The 18278-nt window shown below is 37.9% G+C and overlaps 2 protein-coding genes across 8 annotated transcripts in view; one reads left to right on the forward strand and one right to left on the reverse strand.

The window, feature by feature from the left end:
• Window positions 1–461: 461 nt before the first annotated feature.
• Window positions 462–4474, reverse strand: LOC124162935 (nuclear pore complex protein Nup50). 4 transcript variants are annotated; one of them, XM_046539683.1, is made up of 6 exons: window positions 4336–4474; window positions 4197–4204; window positions 3827–3991; window positions 2740–3515; window positions 2382–2528; window positions 462–1377 (listed from the first exon to the last, which is right to left on the reverse strand). In XM_046539683.1, the coding sequence occupies exons 1-6, from the start codon at window positions 4457–4459 to the stop codon at window positions 1044–1046; spliced, it is 1554 nt and encodes a 517-aa protein (XP_046395639.1). In that variant the 5' UTR covers window positions 4460–4474; the 3' UTR covers window positions 462–1043. The 4 variants fall into 4 exon arrangements, with proteins under 4 accessions (XP_046395639.1, XP_046395641.1, XP_046395643.1 ...); XM_046539685.1 differs by lacking the exon at window positions 4197–4204 and having other exon boundaries at window positions 4336–4417; XM_046539687.1 differs by lacking the exons at window positions 4197–4204; window positions 4336–4474 and adding an exon at window positions 4285–4309.
• A 98-nt stretch (window positions 4475–4572) lies between these two features.
• LOC124162933 overlaps window positions 4573–18278 on the forward strand; it is a 243216-nt gene continuing 229510 nt past the window's right edge. For all 4 annotated transcript variants that reach the window (XM_046539679.1, XM_046539681.1, XM_046539680.1 and 1 more), the window contains exons 1-3: window positions 4573–4793; window positions 5786–5818; window positions 6035–6100. In XM_046539679.1, coding sequence (XP_046395635.1) covers window positions 4716–4793; window positions 5786–5818; window positions 6035–6100 — 177 coding nt within the window. In that variant the 5' untranslated portion in view covers window positions 4573–4715. The remainder of the gene's footprint in view (window positions 4794–5785; window positions 5819–6034; window positions 6101–18278) is intronic.

Genomic DNA, 18278 nt, shown 5'->3' on the forward strand with positions numbered 1-18278 from the left:
ATTTTGTTTCATCAACATCATGGAAAAAATAAGAAGGAAGTGCTCTCCTTCTATCAGAAGAATACCAAAACCTAGAATATGGGTTGGTTTCTTCTGGATAACGGAGTCATCCATTGACAAGTACTCTTTGAAATGGAATTTATAAGATTCAATTGAGAGCATATATCACGGGGAAGTTAAAATTGAATGCATACGCTTACCTTTGATTTCCCACATTCTCTCTACCATTTTGGGATTAATTTGATACAGAGCTTTAAACAAAATGTCACAATTTCAGCTAGTCAATATGGATTAATTTTGGAAGACTAATTCAGTAAGAAAGAAAGTGAATTCTTTAGAACATATGATATATATTTGAAGAGGGCTGAAAATTGTGTTCACACATTTTTTCCAAATGAATTAAAGTAATGAATTTTCTCCTTGCAGCTAAGTGTTTTACCGATGTAAATAACTGATTTAAATAACAGCAAAAAAAGCATTTATGTATTCATCATGATTTATGCTTTTTCAACAAAAACAAAGGTTATAACTTCACATCAAGATGTCTTCTATACAAGAAAGCACTGTAAAGTTAAACTACAGGAATGATGAAATTTTACTTTAAAAATTCCTGTTTAGCACCATCTCTCAAGGTAAAATCACACTACAGCAAATATGTATGCCGTTTTTAGTTTCGGTAGAGATGGGCTTTGAGCGAGTGTCAACCACCGACATATGAATCAACAGTAATATAAAAATTCACTGATCGTTCAAATCAACGATGTCCATATACCCTTTCAAATTCATTAAGCACACAGCAACCTTACAAGCCACCTAACACAGTCCAGTTAATATTAATGAAGTTCCTTATGGCCGACTCGAATTGCTCAACAAGAATCCATGCATGCCAAGTTCATTACAACAACGTCACATTCAGTCAATATTTCAAGCTCAGAGTCATTATTTCATCCTAGTGGAAAGACATTGAAAATTTTAAAAGACCTAAACACTCCACTTGCAACCAATTGATACTAACTGCTGAGACCTCACAGAAGAGGTGATCTTCAATTGTCAAGGTCAGTGAGGTGTTTCAAAAGCTCATCAGCATCACTCCCATCCTTCACACGGACAAGAACGGGCAAAGGCTTGTTATCTGGTTCTGAAGGCAAGGGACAAACCAGCATGACATTGTTCTTGCCGACACGGGTTGGGGTAGGGAGAGACGAGCTGCCACCATAGAGCACATTGAGGAGGACGGTCCCAATGGCGTTGTCCGCTCGCACCACAACTTGAATCTTTTTCTTCTTCTGCTCCTCATCCTCGGACACTGGCTTTATGTGCAAAGTGCCAACTCCACACTCATTGAATTTACCTTCTTTCTTCACAAACAGCTTGCAGCTATATAATTTAATAAAAAATGGTACATTATTAGATGATAAGCAATCAAAAGTCCTGTGATATCTGTCCTTTCTTAGGGTCAATTGCTGTTAAGTTAACATAACTTCTATGATCAATCAACAACAGGGCTGATATCCATTTTGCTAAGACTATAACTTTGCTGACTATATCAATTAGCTGGTTCGATTTTCTCTTAACATCAATTTGCAAGAGCTTGAAAATTGAGAGGCATGTATTTATTTAAAATGCAATCAATTCAATACGAGAACTAAAGGCCTGGTTACACGGTGCATTAACCCGTACGGGTAAATGTCTAAATGTATGAACGCGAGAATGAACGGAAAAATTAACCGTGTAACCACCCCAAAATGTACAAATGCATGAACGGAAAATAGAACCTGTTCTAATTTCGTTCATGCATTCGCACAAGTTGAACTCACAACAGAGCCACCTGGTGGCAACAAAAACTAAACGCCTCACGTTACGAGAAAATGTGTGAAAACTTGTGCAAACGCATGTACCATGTAACCGCTCATTCATGCTCCTCATTCACGCAAACGTCCATGAATTCAGACATGGAAACAGACACGCATTCATACATTTAACCCGTAGGGGTTAATGCACGGTGTAACCAGGCCTTAAAACTATCACATCATATAAACATTGAATTTTTCTCATCAATCAAGCAAAATAATAAGACACGACAATGACAAAGAGCAAAACTGATGGAGAAATATATCCATATGTTGGTTACAGATTGCTTAACTGCAAACAAATGCTTTTCTTGCAATACAGTGTTGCTTGGGCATGATTGCATGATGATTTGATGAACATCAATGCATTGGACATGTACAAAAAAAAATTACGAATCAATGTGGTTCTACATTTAACCAAATGTAATCCAGATGATGACCAAGATCCATTGATGGGCCAAATAAGCTTCTAAACGCGATGCAAGCGTGCAACTAGTGTGAGCTGACACATTGGACAAAAAAGATTATTACCGTTTAGTGTAAATTGCATCATCCTCAACGATTGGCTTGAATTCATCCTTAGGGGTATCTTCCTCATCTTCCTCCTTCTCTCCACTCTTTTCCTCCTCTGCTTTTGCCTCGCTTTTCGCAGGATTTAAGAAACTGAAAGTGCTATTCCTAAAATAAAAGCATGAAGGAAATGATGAATTATAGGGTGAGTTGGCACAAAATTTTGGATCGAACTGTCAAAAAAAACTGAGGCACAGATGGCATAAGAACACAACTTAGGGTACATGACTACAACGAAAGCAATTTCAGTGTTGCATATCTAATGTATCATAGCAATATAAGCGAAGAAAACACTAAGAATTTTAACAAATGAACTCACCCTCCGAAGGTGAATCCGGCGGATGGAAAGGATGTACTAGCACCACCCACTGCGCTTTGTGCCTGGCCGAAATTAAAAGTCTCCTTTGAACCGGATAAAAATGGGTTCACTTCGTTCTTTATGCTCATATCCTTTGTATCTTCCGACTTCTTCCCAAAGGTAAAACCTGACCCTATGAAAGCTGTACCAGAACCTTGGGCACTACTTGGTGAACCGAAAAATGGAGAAGAGGATGTAGTAGACACAGCAGATGTTGTGGTTAAATTAGTTACAGCTGGCCTAGGACCAAGAGTGAAACTAAAAGTGTTATCAGATGATGATTTTTCAGTTTTTTCTGTGGTATCTACATCCTTCGATGAGCTTTCACTGGTATTGTCCTTCTTTCTTTGACTTTCCGCGTTTTCTATGTTCAAAAGATGACGCTCATAGTCACGAAATATAGGAGTTAATATACATATTGGATTCTTATCCACGTGTGACTTAATCCACGCGGACACACTCTCATTAAGCCCTTTCAATTGAGCATAGTATTCACGGGAATGGGAATTTTCAGTAGATGTTCCTTCGCTGGCTCCTGATGAGGAAGGCACCGAGGATGACATTGTGGTAGGAGTGGACTGTGTAACTTTTACAGCTGTCGAACCGTCCACCTGCGTCCCGTTTGAAGACGAAGAAGAGCTATTGCTTCCCGGGCCAAAAGTAAAATTTGCTGTTTTTGGAGCACTCGCAGTGGAGGCAAAACCTCCGAAGCCGGCAAAAGCACTCTTCGTTGAACCCTAGAATATGGAAGGCTATTAACAAAAGCACTCATCAACAAACACAGGATTTCTTGAGAAGCACTAAAAATTATTCCTGGACCATTAAAAAGACAGGAAGGAGTGGAGCATGATAAAAAAAGACAATACAATATAACGACTTCATGAATGCCCATTTTGTAAGAACACTAAGTTGTAACCACATTAATGTGTTTAAACGCACAATGCAAAGCGATAGTACACATTTAAGATAGTTTTAACCGATAGCTGAAAAGCAGAGAGATAAAAGATTTTCCATGTGAAAGAATACTGGAGGGAGAAATAACATTTACATTCCCCAATCCTGGGTTCCTTCTCCTAGCTGTTTTGATTACTCGTTTCTTTAGCTCATCAGCGGAGGCCTTTTGGAATGTTCCTGGTTCTTCGGGTTCTTCTTCTTCATTCCAGTTGTCATGGTTTAATTCTGTGGTCGCCCCTCTTTTGGCCATAACTAAGTCCTGCGGGTGACGGCATGCACATTAAGTAGTAGCCGAAATCAAACAAAAAAACTAAAAAAATACTCTGTACAGGCAAATTAGAGCAAGAGATAAAAATGCAACCCAATTACTTCGAACAGACCCAATTCTGGAATGTATAAAACAATATACAGAAAGGTGTTTTCAACTAAGAAAAATCACATGTGACTCTTTGGACTCTAGTCACCTTTTCCACTTGCAAAAACAGCCATCAAAGAAGAAAAGTGAGAATAAAAATACAACAATTATTTTCCGTGAAAAATTGATGGGCTTACCGAAACGCCTCAACTTAACATAAGCACATGCAAAAGAAAATTTATACTTACCGATTTTAGCCTTCTTTTGTATTGTGACGTACGACTGCCGTTGCGCTCTCTTGCCGTTGTGTGATTGCGCTTCGGAATATAGTTCCTCAACGTAAAACCAATCGATTGCAAAAAATAGTTGCATATCGAATCCGAGCGTATAAAAGTTCACTATAATCTTAGTATAAATATTTTAAACAACTTTTTCTCTACAAGGTCGCTTTTTTCCGCCCATTATTAATTTGATAACAAAAGTTTCGACAGCGCAAGAATGTAGAACGAATCTGTTTTTGTGCCCTGCTGCTACCTTCGGATCTTAGCGCCCTATCGGTCTGCTACACCGTTGAGTGAGGGAGTATTGGTACCGAAGTGCTGTGAAAAAGAAGAATCAAGACTTAATCATGGAGTTATCAAGTATACTGGAAGCTGATATACAGGGTATTCAAAAGCAGCTGAAAAATGCTATATTGAACCACCAAGTAAGTTTTTATTTAAGGTTATCTTGCCTACTACCACGCTCTCGTTAGTTTTCATCGTTTTCACATAATAGAGGTCCGGCGCACTTCGTCATGATGTTGTGAGATTGTATATTTCAAAGTTATTTCTGCTGTAGATCGGTGTTTTTAGGTTATCGATTTATTTTATCACTTTTAACTCTTACTCAGCGTTTTTCATGTGAATACAATTTTGTTTTCGTGCTGTACCTCATGAGTTAAGCATTTATTTTTATTTGGTTGATCTTGCCTTTTGGATATGAATTGTTGAAGTTACGAACTCATTATTTACTCGATTATCGTTCCGTAAGTATGATTTATAGATTTATTTCTTTAGTACTTGTAGTTAAGAGTTTGAACTTCATAGTTTGAGATTGTATTAAAAGTAATGATATAGCGCATGTGGGACTTCGAGATCTGGGAGTGGGATTTTCCCTCCGTTTTGATACCTCAACTGAATTCGAAAGCTATTAAATTCATATTGAAGCTACTTGAAAGTTGTGAAAAAAGTTTAGGTATACATTTCAGGTTAAATTTACGACATTGGGATTGATCGTATAGAACTTGGAAACGTTTTCAACTTATCGTGCGCTGGACAAGGCCAGCGGTACGTGTGATGTATGGAGTGGTGCAAGAAGTTTTTAAAGACATAAAGAAAATAGATACCCAATTACCCGAGTGCTGGATATTTCGCTCTAAGCTCGGATTGTATATGAGTATTTTAAAGTGTTCATCTTAGTGTACCAGGCTGTCCGTATCCTTAGTTACTCTCGTTTCCGATCATGTTTTCCTTTTCAACCGGTGTTACGTGACCTGTGAAAATTTTGCTATCACCATAGCAATTTGGAAACTATACTACCAAGAAATCACCCCTATACTGACTAATTTTGAATTAGGTATTTTGATTTATACCTAAAGCAGGTAGCCAGTGATTTTGTTAATACATGTAGCTAATCTAATAATTTAATCTTTTTCAGATTGGAATGATGAAACTTAAAAAAGACCCCGAGGCAAGTACTTGATATTTTACCATAGCTAATTGAAATATTTTGTAACGGTTAATTGCTCGTGAATAAGCAATTGCCTTGTTGGTGGTAGTTTATTATAGTTATTGCATAATAATTATCGTACAGTTTCCTTTAACTTCTTGAAATGGTGATAAACTAGTTTACAATTCAATTTCGTAAACAGTCGAGGTGAAACGTTTCTTATTTACCCATTTTCAGAATGCTGAAGCGAAAAAACAAATTGCGGATGCTCAGAGTGCGATAATATCGCTAAGTACGAGTCAGGTGAGTACCTCTATCGACTATTTTCATTTTGTTTGGTTCTTTCCGAATCGTCATTTAATCCAAAGCACCCTTTTCTGGATTCTACGCTTCTTTGAATAGAAGTTCAGCTGTGTTGCCTAAGTTTTTGGTCCGAAAGTATCGATTTGTTTGTTCCCCTCCGTTCGCTCGTAACCGAGAGGGAGCGATTTTAGGAAACAAGTGCCTACTTTTTGACTTGATGACCTTTCATCGCTAACTAAAATTTATTGCCCGCTGTTTACGTAGGACATAAAGCATTGCGTGGAAACGTCAAGTGGTTGCCCTACACCATCACACTACTTTTTCTGCGGTATCCCTTTGTGTACCTATTTTTTTTTCTCCAAATTCTGCAGTTTGTTTCGTGGAAGTTTTTTTTTGTTTCCCAGTGACTTTAATGGAGTGAAAACGATGGACGTGCATTGAAGAAACTAGTGCAGTGGTTTAGAGAATTTAAGTGATTTTTTCATTCCTATGTACTAATGCAACTTAATTCAACAGTGGTATTTTGAGTGTTCCCGTCTCATCGCATTGAAGTGATTTATCGCTATCGTTTTTTCATTCCTTTTTTTAAATTTTGATTTAATTTATTTATTTTCTCCAAATTTAAGTTTTGGTGCTAAAATTTACGGTGCTAAAAAGCCTCTAACTTTCGATTTTATCGATGAGGGCGATGTCAGTAATCAAGATACTTATTACTTCGGAACTGGCCCATAAAATTTATGATACCTTCCATAGTTTTACCTGTTCGAGGTACTTGTACGAGGAAAGTGGTAGAAAAATTGGTTTCAGGAGTTATTTCGCCCTTATGCTTTCTCTTAATATTGTGTAGATCTTTGATTAAAAAATATTTTTGGGGTAGCAGAATATACCACGTAATTTATCTGCCTCTGCAGTTCCTCTATCATCGACGCAAGTATTGCCGAGATATCCGCTTTTTCGAAGTTGAGCATTAGCGTATTGAGACCCTTAGTTCTGGCCTGTGAAGGATGCCGTGTCGGCTGAGGGTATTGGTTGGCGAATCTTTTGCTGCGAAGCAGTCGCTGAAGGAACGCGCTAGAGGGAGCGCTACCCTTGCCGGTATCCGCTGCGTACCTGTGTGATAACTTTGGGTCGCGTGAGCAGATCGTGAGCCTCCGGGACCCCAAGGAGATATGCGCGTAAGAAGATAATTTACTCAAATGTTAACTGTTTATCGATATTTGTTTTACTATTTTCTATCTGATTTTATTTTTTTTCCGAATGCAATGGCGTCGTAAATGAATTTGACTGTGATTATATTCTAGAGTTTTGGACGTCCTCGTTCTTTTCAGTTATGCGATAAGAAATCGCACTGTGTTCTTCTCAACGTCAACGTTATGGCGTTATGATAGTCGGGTAATTTTATGTTCCGACCTCCCTACACGAGGCCAAGCGGCAGTAAAATTCTATGGTTATGAGTTATCATTTCCAATTTGCCACATTGCGTGAATTAATGCCGTAGTGAATTATCAGTGCGTCGGAAGTGTATTATGGTCACTCGTAATGTAAATCATTAATGGATTCCGTATTTTTCATATTATATGTTTCTCATAGTTTTTTAAAATCATGGTTGTTATCCCATTTGCAAAATTTCGTCGGTTATATATGGAATCAGTCGCTATTTTTTTTTTGCCGAGGTGTAATTCTACCAAGTGTGCTGCCATTTATTCTTAGTTATGGAAATAATACTCCTTGTATATTTGCATTTCGTTACTTACCCAAGACAATTTTCCTGATCTTTCTATCAATTCTTAAAAAATCGTTCCATCAAAAAGTTCAGTCGCTGATGTAACTCGGTTACTAGGCACTGTTGATGTCATGGACGATATCATTTCTTGGTAAGCAGCACAGTAAACAGAAATAAATTGATTTATTTCGACTGTAAAAAATCGCTTGTTCGGTTATCAATGGTTGGAATTTAGTGTCCTTTTTCTAATAAAATCTTTATGCATAAAAATGCCGTTGCGCTCTATTCCGCTGGAGTTGAAACACATTTTATATTTATTTAAGTACCGGATTATGCTCATTGTATCAACGTCTCGTTACTCGCTACTGCTCTCGCCTGCAGAAATGAGGGTCGTGAATGAAATAACTCTTTTTTTATTCCTGACCTTAATTCTCCTCTCGGAGTGGTCTTAGAAATTAAAGGCAAAAAATTAAAATCGACTTTTTATATTTGCATATTTTTTTGCGAGCCAAGCATTTGGCGTCGTAGAATTACTTGCTAAAAATAAATGAATGATGTCGTTGTCCACTTGGGATGATTATTTTTCATTTATTCCTGGCAGTGCAAACATATTTAAGCCATAGTTTTTACATTCGCCTTTGAAGCGTAGTTGTTAACTGCTTGATGCATAGGAGTGCTCTTCTGGATTTTATAGTGCAAATGAAAATATTCGTAAATTTGTACTTTTTGTACTAAGAGTTTGTCTCGTATTTTAGCGGGAGCATAAGTGTTTGAACAGTGTAATAGTCATCCTACTTTGTGGGAATTCTTTATCACGATAAATGTCGAAGAAATGTGAAAATATTTGACAAAAAAGGTTTAACCGAATACGTGCTGAAAATTTATATTAATTCGCGTAATTTTTTTCAGTCAGAGTATCGACTTTTAATTATTTAGATACCTTGGATAATTGATAATCGAAATTAGAATCCCGCGTTCTTTGATGGCGATAATTGTGTGATATTATCAAAGCGTGGCTGTGAATGCTTTTTAATCATCACGTTTAAGTGCTATAAAGCTTTCATCTGTCATTGAAGTCATGGCAAACTTAATCTTGGATGATCATATTTCCTATCACGACTCACAGACAAGTGTTGTATACGAGTATAGTGTGGAACTTTTGAAGAGTTTGGGTCAAAACTTCGGACCAGCACGTGCAAGTTCCCAAAAAAAAAGAATCTGTAATGCGATTTATTTTCAGTCGCTGTATTGACATTGATTTATTTTGATATTTTGAATAATTAATCTTGGAATTGATATCTCTGCGTTATTTTATTCCTGCAATTGTGAGATTATATCTTAGCTTTTTACATGTAGATTATACATGTTTTTTCTTTTTAATCATTGCATTTCAAGGGTGAAAAAAGCTTTTGTCTTTAATTAAATTCAAGGCTAACGTAATATTCGATACCTAAACACTTTTCCCATCCCTTTGTGCCGTCAATTGTAGACGAATATAATTTTTTAGTTTTGAACAGTCGTGGTTAACCCCAATCGGTTACCTTTTGCCCAGCTTAGAGTTTGAAAAATATTTATGAAGCTCAGTTTTTTCACTCAGGATATCGACCGTAATTTATTTAGATATTATGCATGATATTGGGGACTCTACTCTCTACTTGTGGAATTTTGAGGATCATGGCTGCGTGATTAGCGGGCGCTTTAGAGAGAACAGCTACGAAGTCTACGTTGGTGAACGCTCTTTTATTTTACGCGGGTAAAAAATGGAGGTTAGTCTTTCGATAGCGGGTGAGAATTTCCGTTCGAGTCGAGAATTATATCATGTCGGACTGCTTTTGAGAATTTTCCCGTGGCGGCGAGAGCGCCTCTCAAGGTTAACAAGTGTATTCTGATTCGAGGCCTTTTATCACATTTCGTCGACTCCTTTCCGATTGGTTTCCATCGAAGCTAACTTGCTGGCGGACCTCGGAGAATTCGTTGTTGCAGAATTATCTATTGCTATTTATTTTGCGAGTATTTTTTCGGTGTCCGCGATTCGAAAAGGCTTTGGCTAATGATTAGTCTCACCAGCCCATAGTATTGATCTCGACTCGATCCTCGAAACGTTGTCAGTGGCGAGAGAACTTAGGCGGTGAGAAACTCGAATAGCCTTCAATTACGCTGTGCGCCAGGAAGAACATAGTCTTTCGCGGGTGTTCGTCATTATGGTTTCAAAACATTTTTGACTACGTTTCCCCACCGATTCTGTACTTTCTCAAGAAAACATAGTGATGACTGATTAACTCATAATTCCACAAGTGGAGAACTCAATATGATGTAAAATATATAAATAAATCATAGCCTATACTAATGAACTAGTCATCACTAGATTCCTTTGGGGCCACTGAAGCATAGACGCGGTGAAATGTTCCAAAAAGTTTTTATTCGCCGTGAAGAACATAGTTTTTTTTTTAGTGATTTCTACCTATCTTAGTATTTTCATGTGAGAGTGGGGAGTGATTTCTTCATCAAAACAGAAAGTCGCAGGCATACGCCTATGTTATGATCTTAGCTTACTACAGTGCTTGCCGAATTCGGGGTTTGTTTAATTTCCCAATTTCTTACGTTTTGCCTCCTCCGAACTCCAAAGAAAAGATTCTTTCTTGATTTTTTAAAATCTTGGTTCTGACTTGGGAGGGTAAATAAAATCTCATGGGTGTAATAGAAGTTAAGGGGCACGGATGAATTTCCAGTAATTTTGAATTTTCCTGGTATAAGGATTTATTAAATTATTTCCTATGGTGTTCCTAGTATACTTACAAGTAGTTCCTATCTCGTTGTATGATGTCGCGGTATGTATTTTGTTCTCGTCATTTTACTGGTGAGATATAAATCAATGACAACAATTCTTTATAATTGGTGTTGGAGCTAGGCACAGCGATTCTTAAGCGACTTGTATCCAGAAAAGGCTGAATAAAATTTTCAGTTTTAATGGCTTAGTTAATGATTACCTTTTGCTTTATGTCTCAACCCCTATGAAATCATTACGTTACTTCTGACCATCAGGGTGAATTGTCTGTTGAAGGCGAGAGATTTCTAGGATCTCCTTTGGCTAGGTGGTGATAGTAAAATCTTATATTTTTGGAATTTCTGACTGAAGGGCCTCTGGAGGATATATACTTGTAACATAGCCCGTCTTTAAATATAATAAGTGACATTCAAGGCGAAGATTTTCGCGCTAAAAGATATAGTGTGTGAAAATGAAACACAGTTCTTCAAAGTTTTCATAACAGTTACCGTCGGTGAAGTGGTGTCACTTGGTTTTTCTCTAATAAAAGCTTCGCTCTCTTTCGAAATAAAAATGCGCTTATATAATCACAAATCCAATGGTTGCGTAACGATACGTTTTTCTTCCTTGCGGGGGGAAAGTGTAATACTTATGTTGGGTTTGAATGGTGGTTCTACAAAGGCTCATGATTTTACTTGCCTATGGTCGAAATTAATTGATGCAAATGCTTACAGATCCGTTGTATTTTCGTCAGCATAAGATAATGGATTGCTTTGGCTAGAACTTCAGCCTGTGATTGGAGGCGCGTGAGGTCTTTCAAGGCTACGTCTGCGCTCCGTGAAGCATGAAACAGCCAGTTACTTCCTCAACACCAGCTATGCCTGCTTGCACCTTTTATCATCTCCCGTATTCGAGCGAGGGATTGCGTTAGCTGGGCCCGGGGTTGTCATGGAAATCAGTCAGGATCTCTCATTCATGGCGTCATGGAAAATTTTACATCTCAAAAAAAAGTGCCGCCGTGCTGTCTGAGGTAATGAGTCTTCCCGGAAGATGCAATAAAGTTTCCAATTAGAAATGTGGAATTCACAAGAATAGATTTTTTCGTTGTGATTTAATAAGCCAAGTAAATTAAGTTAGTGCTTTTATATGTTCTATGCAGTAATCTTATTTGATGTGTCGATTTCAATTTGGCATATTATATTTTTTGAATGATATAAATACATATATGGATATAAAAATATTTATTGTTTAGGGAAAAATCCATATGTTAAAATTATATTAAGTTTCAGGCATATCGATAATTATAAAAATGTGTTAGAGTAAGATACGATATATGAGTGTACAAGTTACTGTTCTTTATAAAGCGTACATTGAAAATAAATGTACTGTAGCGTATTTACGTACACACTCTTTAAAATGTTTTTAACGTCGGAAAGGAGGGTGTGAAAAAGTTATGGTGAATTAATATTTCCGTGAGGGGAAATTCTGGGGAGAAGTTAGGGAATATTTATTCGGGAATCTTGCAAAAACCGTGATTAGGGTCAGATCGTTGTCAGTTACGCTATCTTCTCCTGCTCACGTAACGGTTATTTTCACTCCGTCATTGGAAATGGTTTATTCGTTGTATTAATTTGGAGGGATGGTTATTATTGAATGTGTTTTTGATTACAATTAGTACTTTTTCCTTGCTCTATGACTTTGTTTATCTAGATTTAATTTCCAAAATTCTATCCCGGGCTTCAACGTGATAAATTGAGATACGTAACCCTAGTGTTGTTCTCTTTAGCCTAAGTTGTTGACGTAAATTGTGCTATTAACCAGGGTATTCATTAATGTGAGTATTATTACAGCAAAAATTAATGTAGGTTTCGTGGTTGTGTCAATCCGAATGATAAACATAATATCGTTGTGTGTCATCCAAGTGAATAACCGATTTTTGAAGGCGGTTGTTTTGGGCCAAATTCCATTCTGTTTTCATCTCTGCTTTCCTTTTACTATTAAAATTTTCATTCACGAATAGTAAAGAATGCGAAACACGTCGATTAAGTAAAACAAATTTAATGAAGAATAGAATATTACCTGAATATAAGGCACTATTAAAAAGAGAGGCATGACTCAGTGAATTATTTGTATAGTTTACTTTTAGCCCACCTGTAATATTGATGAGTTCATATTTCACCTATTTTTTATTATTGTTCAGGAAAAAATCCATATGAAGAAAATAATATTCAGTGCCTTATTATTAATTTTTGTGTAACACGGCGTTCGTTTTGATATTTTTAGAAAATAAGTATTTGGCGTTGCTAACAAAATTTAAGTCATTTATTAATAACTTCATCATTTCAGTCTGTTGTCGTAGTTTAGTGCCTTTCAGTGCCTTTTAACTGCTCCGTTCTTCTCTTTATATCATATATTGCCCTCTTCTATCAATTTTAGTGCCATTAATATAATTGTGTCCGCGCCTGAAATCGTGAAATCCATTTGGGAATGATTTCATGTTTGCGTCATCAATTATTCATTTTTCTCTGCTCCCTCCCCTTTTGTCCTGTGGATACGCGATGGATTGATTTACGCAACAGTTATGAGGGACGATGGGGATTTATTTTTTTTCGTTCCGTTTCCGCTAACAGAGTTGTGCCGGCAGCGTGTCTCGAAATCAATACTCATGAAATACCATTTCGCCGGGTCGTATCGCTAAACACGGCGGAAGCACTGCTTTAACTTCCCCCAACTCCCACCACATTTCAACTATATCATCCGCTCGCCGGAGGTCGGCGAGTAAATAGTTATTCTAATAAGGCACGTTCATATTATGCTCTTATGTTTCTGTCCACTCCGTATAGCCATAGAATACACTTACTCTAAGGTATAGCCGTCCTCGTAGAGTGATGTTATTTGTTTCACACTTGGCAGAAAACCTAGCAAGCTCCGTCAGACCTTTTTCAACAATATGATTTTTTAAATGCATGTGATAACGGTGCTTCGATCTTGTGGTGGATTTTTTTATTAGAATTTTCTGTTGATTTTGGGATCTCGCCTTTTTGTAATTAATTTTGTAATTTGCCGACTTCTGTGGCGGCGGAGTAAAGTCCTCGCCTGCCAAACCGAAGGTCACGGGTTCGAGTCCTGCCTGAATAGAGTGCCCCTAGTTAGAGTATGGGTGTCCGTGTACTTTTAATAGTTATGAAAACCCCGATGTAAAAGGTCAAATAGTGCTGTTTTCGGTGGTATGGCAGTAAATAAATAAATAATGATCTGACATAACCAAGGTCTACCCATAACCAAGGTTAAATGATCTAAATCTAATAGTATTATAACATTTTTAAAAACTTAAATTAAGTTATTAGATGATCGTTCGCGTGTTTCCTCTGCGTTGAATGGATGAATTCAGCATTTTCAGGATCCCTCCGCGAGTGTTGACAAAGATTCATGTCAGCATATCATTCACCTGAGGTCGCCAGCGGGATAGATGGCGAAAATTTTGTTAATATTTGTCTAAGTACGCTGAATGCAAACGGAAATGTTAAATTCATCGAAATTATTAACTGTTTCAGTGGTATATTTGTCGTGAATAATTTAATTTCATTAAAATTTAGTGAAAATTCTACGCTTTCCATTTGCAGCGTTGACATAATTTTCAGCGTTATTGTTCATTATATATACGTCTGTGGGGGTGATTATGTTATTCTTATGTTTCATTTGTGCCCCGCTTTTAGTAATATTTATTTGATGCTGGAAACATTCCTCGTGCTTTAATACCGAATGTGGGAAGGTCGATGCGTCGTAATTAAAAGTCAAAATTAGTTTTACGTGTGTGTTTAGTTTTGTTCTAATTGTTAGGTTAGGTTATTCAAGACACAGACTCGTAGTTGGACCATCGTACAATTCACTCTCTTTCCCCCTTCCATTCCTCCTACTCATTTTGGTACCGTAACATCCGCTCGCCTGAGGCACACCGATAAACAGTCATTTTAATACGATGTGTTCTGCGATTGTTTTTTTCTGTAGCGATGTTATTATATCGTTGCCCTTTCTCTCTAACATTCCTCGTTGGGTGATATTTTCGTTTCATCTGTCGTATATATTTTTACCAGCGCCATGAGACTTTTTTTCAATGATATAATTTTTGTATGATATGTTTTCGGTCTTGCGAATTTAATCTGCCTAATCAATGTTAATAGCTTTTGCGGACGGTTTTTATAGCTTTTTTTTTGGAGAAGCATTCCTATAAAAATATAAATTTAACTCCTTATTCATTTAAGCTTTTTGGAATTGCTTTGTAATTGAAATTAATAACAGAGGTACTAGTTGTCAATTAGTTTTTCCTCATAAAAACAGTTGTTGTTTTATGAGAAACAACAGTCTATCTATTTTCATTATTTCCTTCGATAATAAACATTACAAATCTTAAATATCTGTTTCACTAGTGAATTAATCATGTGAAATTTGGTTTTATTCCGCTTCGTTGAAAATTATCCACGGTCCAATAGCTTAATTTGCTTTTCTTCTCAGCAATGTATATATTTTACTTAATTGTTGTCAATTTATAGATTAGGAGGTCGAATTCATGATGTGTTTATTTCGTTTCTTTTTGTTTTTCCAGCTATGTGAGTTTGTTACGAGAAATATTTTTCTGATTAATGTCGAATGCGGGAAGACCAGTGCATCGAAACCAAAATAAGTTGTACGCACGTGGTTTGTTTCTGATTTAATTCGCGGTTTGGTTACGTTAAGTTCCTGCTACGCAAGTGGTCCATCTTATTATTCACCTTTGCAACGCGAGGTGCGACTGAGTGCTTGCTTTCTTAATTTGTCCACTTCCTCGAATGATTTAATCAAGTTGTTAAGTTGTCACGCATGAATAGCGACCTCATACTAATCACCTGCGTAACTAGTCTTCGAGTAACTGGACGGCAAGGGTTTTATTTCGCGTACCGTCTTATTTTAGCGCAGTCCGTGATTTTAGGAGGAGGTGAGTGAATTTAATAGAATGTTGGTCGCGCGTCTTATCTGTAGACTCTTCGGTATTTGTATTCATTCCATCGTATTCAGTTGAAATACCCACTGTTTATTTTTTTGATATTATTTTATTATTGTCCTTATTTGAGTTTAGTTTGCCCTACTTATATCGAACGAAGCGTTTTGCTACGATTCTGTTTGGTGTGTTGGCTTCATTCTGTTGGAATTTTAACTTGAAAGCTAGTTTGGGTAGAGCTAATCCCTGAGTAAGGCGCAGGTGTGTGACTTGTATGTTCATGTTATGGATTATGGGGCTCATACTTGCCCTGAATATTCTCTCAGCGCGATTGTGTTCAAATATGGTTTAAATGCTGGCAAGTATATCATACTACCAGCGTATACATATAGTGCTTTTTTAGTATGGTGTGCAAGTCAGCGAATTGTTTTATCGGTTAGATTTACTACTTGTTAATAATAATCCAATATGTTCATCCTCTTCAATCATTCAGGCAGATGGTATAGCATAATACACGCCGAAATAATTTTTCTACTGTAATCCACTCTTGTCCTAAGTCAAAAATGGTCGTTGCTTACTCTCAATCGCTAAGTCCTTGAGTTAATCAGAGAACTCAATTCGTTCCCTAGTAAACAAGGGACAGTAATACTGCGTGGCTTCGTGGTGATTGGTCGGGGGCAGTCGGTTAGCTCAACAGCTTAACCTCTTTCATAAAAGTGTGTAAAACGCCGAAGATAACACAAGATATGACCATTGGACAGGGACGCCGACTTACAAAAAATATTGGGGGGGCCCAAACCGGGGATCCTGCCCCGGGAAATTTTATAATTAGTGAGTTTTAAGTTTTTAAAGCATTTTAGAAGAGTCATACGATCAACATTAGAACCCTGTTAACTCGAATATCGAGATCTGGACACTCCGGGGAAAATCGACAAGCCTGGCACATTTTTTCCTCACCCCCAAAACGAATTTTTGAGGGGGCTCGGGCCCCCTCAGGCCCCGTGGAGTCGGCGCCACTGCCATTGGATCGATAATAGGTAAATACCTCATTTTAAGGATGCGGAAGAAAGATTGTTGACTTCTTGTCTTGCGTTAGATCCGCGGATTCGCGTGACCTTACCCCCATAGGTATATACTACTACGGCTATAGCCATCTTCCTTTACGTTACAACGGACACAGCTAATTGGCTGATAGCGTCATTTGAATTTTAGCGGCTAGGTTCCTTATTTCGGACGAAAATTTTCCTTCCCTTAAAAATTCTACGAAGCAGATGTATGTTTAAATTTTTTGCTGGAACTATTTTTAAGACTTTATTTTCATATGTATTATTATTTTCCGTAAAATTCCTGAATTTACGTATTCCCGCGATGTGATAGCTGGCCTAAGCTTTCGCTTACCGTGTTTCTGAGTTGAGTGCTCTCGTTTATTCCCACTCTGAGGTGAATGCGGGTCGTTTTATTTTTAAAACCCAATCAAACACAATCGGAGATAAAAGCCCATCGAAAGGTGTACGAGCAGCACACCCTGGCGGCCTCTCGACCATTTCCGACCTCTTTTATTCATCAGCTTCGCAGCTGTTGCCTGTGAGCATTCTCAGCGTTGACTATCCGATTAGTGTGCTCGGGCCAGCCACTCCTCAGCCGTCCACGGAAATCGAACTTCGAAGGTTGTTCGCGTGACCCGCCCCGATGCCTCGCACCTCGTGAATGGCCGCGACTCCTAGGGGCATCAGCAGCAGCCGATAACCTTGCTTCCAACCCCCTTCACAACATTCTGTTACCCTATTCGGACCCTCGGCTGCACCATCTCATTCTCTCCTCGTTCCATGCATCCCGCATTAGTGCAACAGGTACCCCTTCCTCCCACCATGTTTTGGCCTCCCTTTTTCCTCACCCTTAACTAAGTTAAGGTTTATAAGCTGTGAGGTTGACTCGTTAACTTGAACGCACCGTTCTCCGACGAGCGAGGGAGGTGGTGTAGTCAAGGCCTGACGATGAAGATGAGTCGACCTCAGTGGCTTAGCGTGCTCGATGTAATAGCCCGCACCGCGTGCCTGTTGGCTCGCGACGGTAAAATACCTTCTTTTATTAATTCATCTTCTTAGCTATATCGGCCGTATTCATAGATTTCCGCTAAAACACGCTAGTATGGCGACTAATTTAGTCGGCTACTAAGACCTTTAAGTCGCATACTAAGATATGGTATTCATGAATTCTTCTAAGTGAGCTACTAACTTAGTATGCTACTAGCCAGCTCGGTAGCCGATACTCGGTACCGCTTTGTGTTCAACCCGCTAGGCTATGCTTGACAACACTGCATCCGACTCCTCCGAGGCGCGGAAAATTCGTAAAACCACCAATCAAAAGAAATTGATTCAGCAAAATGTATCAAGTTTCTACTTCATAATGGATAATTAGATGTGGTATCGCATCGCATAGATTTTTTTATTGCTGTACACAAAAATTATGCCGTACCATATATTTCTGAGTACTAATGAAGCATTAGTATGTTTGAGATGCAGTTATTCTTTTACAAACGGCCGTGGATATTTTTTTCACGAGTGTATGCGTTATTAGTATGGAAAAACATTACTAGTAACGTCAGTGTGTGAATGACACACATTTATTACGTTACAGATACCTACGTGCGAGCAATTAGTAACATATGTTTGCAACTCGTAAAATGTTATAGTTAAGGAAACAATAATCTGCCTCG

Source organism: Ischnura elegans, chromosome 7 (genome assembly GCF_921293095.1).
Source record: "Ischnura elegans chromosome 7, ioIscEleg1.1, whole genome shotgun sequence".
NCBI classification, from domain to species: domain Eukaryota; kingdom Metazoa; phylum Arthropoda; class Insecta; order Odonata; family Coenagrionidae; genus Ischnura; species Ischnura elegans.

Coding starts and splice junctions, on each gene's coding strand:
- LOC124162935 (XM_046539683.1), bottom strand. CDS start 4,459: ATGCAACTATTTTTTGCAATCGATTGGTTTTACGTTGAGGAACTATAT. Junction 2,529..2,739: donor GCCGGATTCACCTTCGGAGG/GTGAGTTCATTT, acceptor CTTTTATTTTAG/GAATAGCACTTTCAGTTTCT. Junction 1,378..2,381: donor GATGCAATTTACACTAAACG/GTAATAATCTTT, acceptor TAAATTATATAG/CTGCAAGCTGTTTGTGAAGA.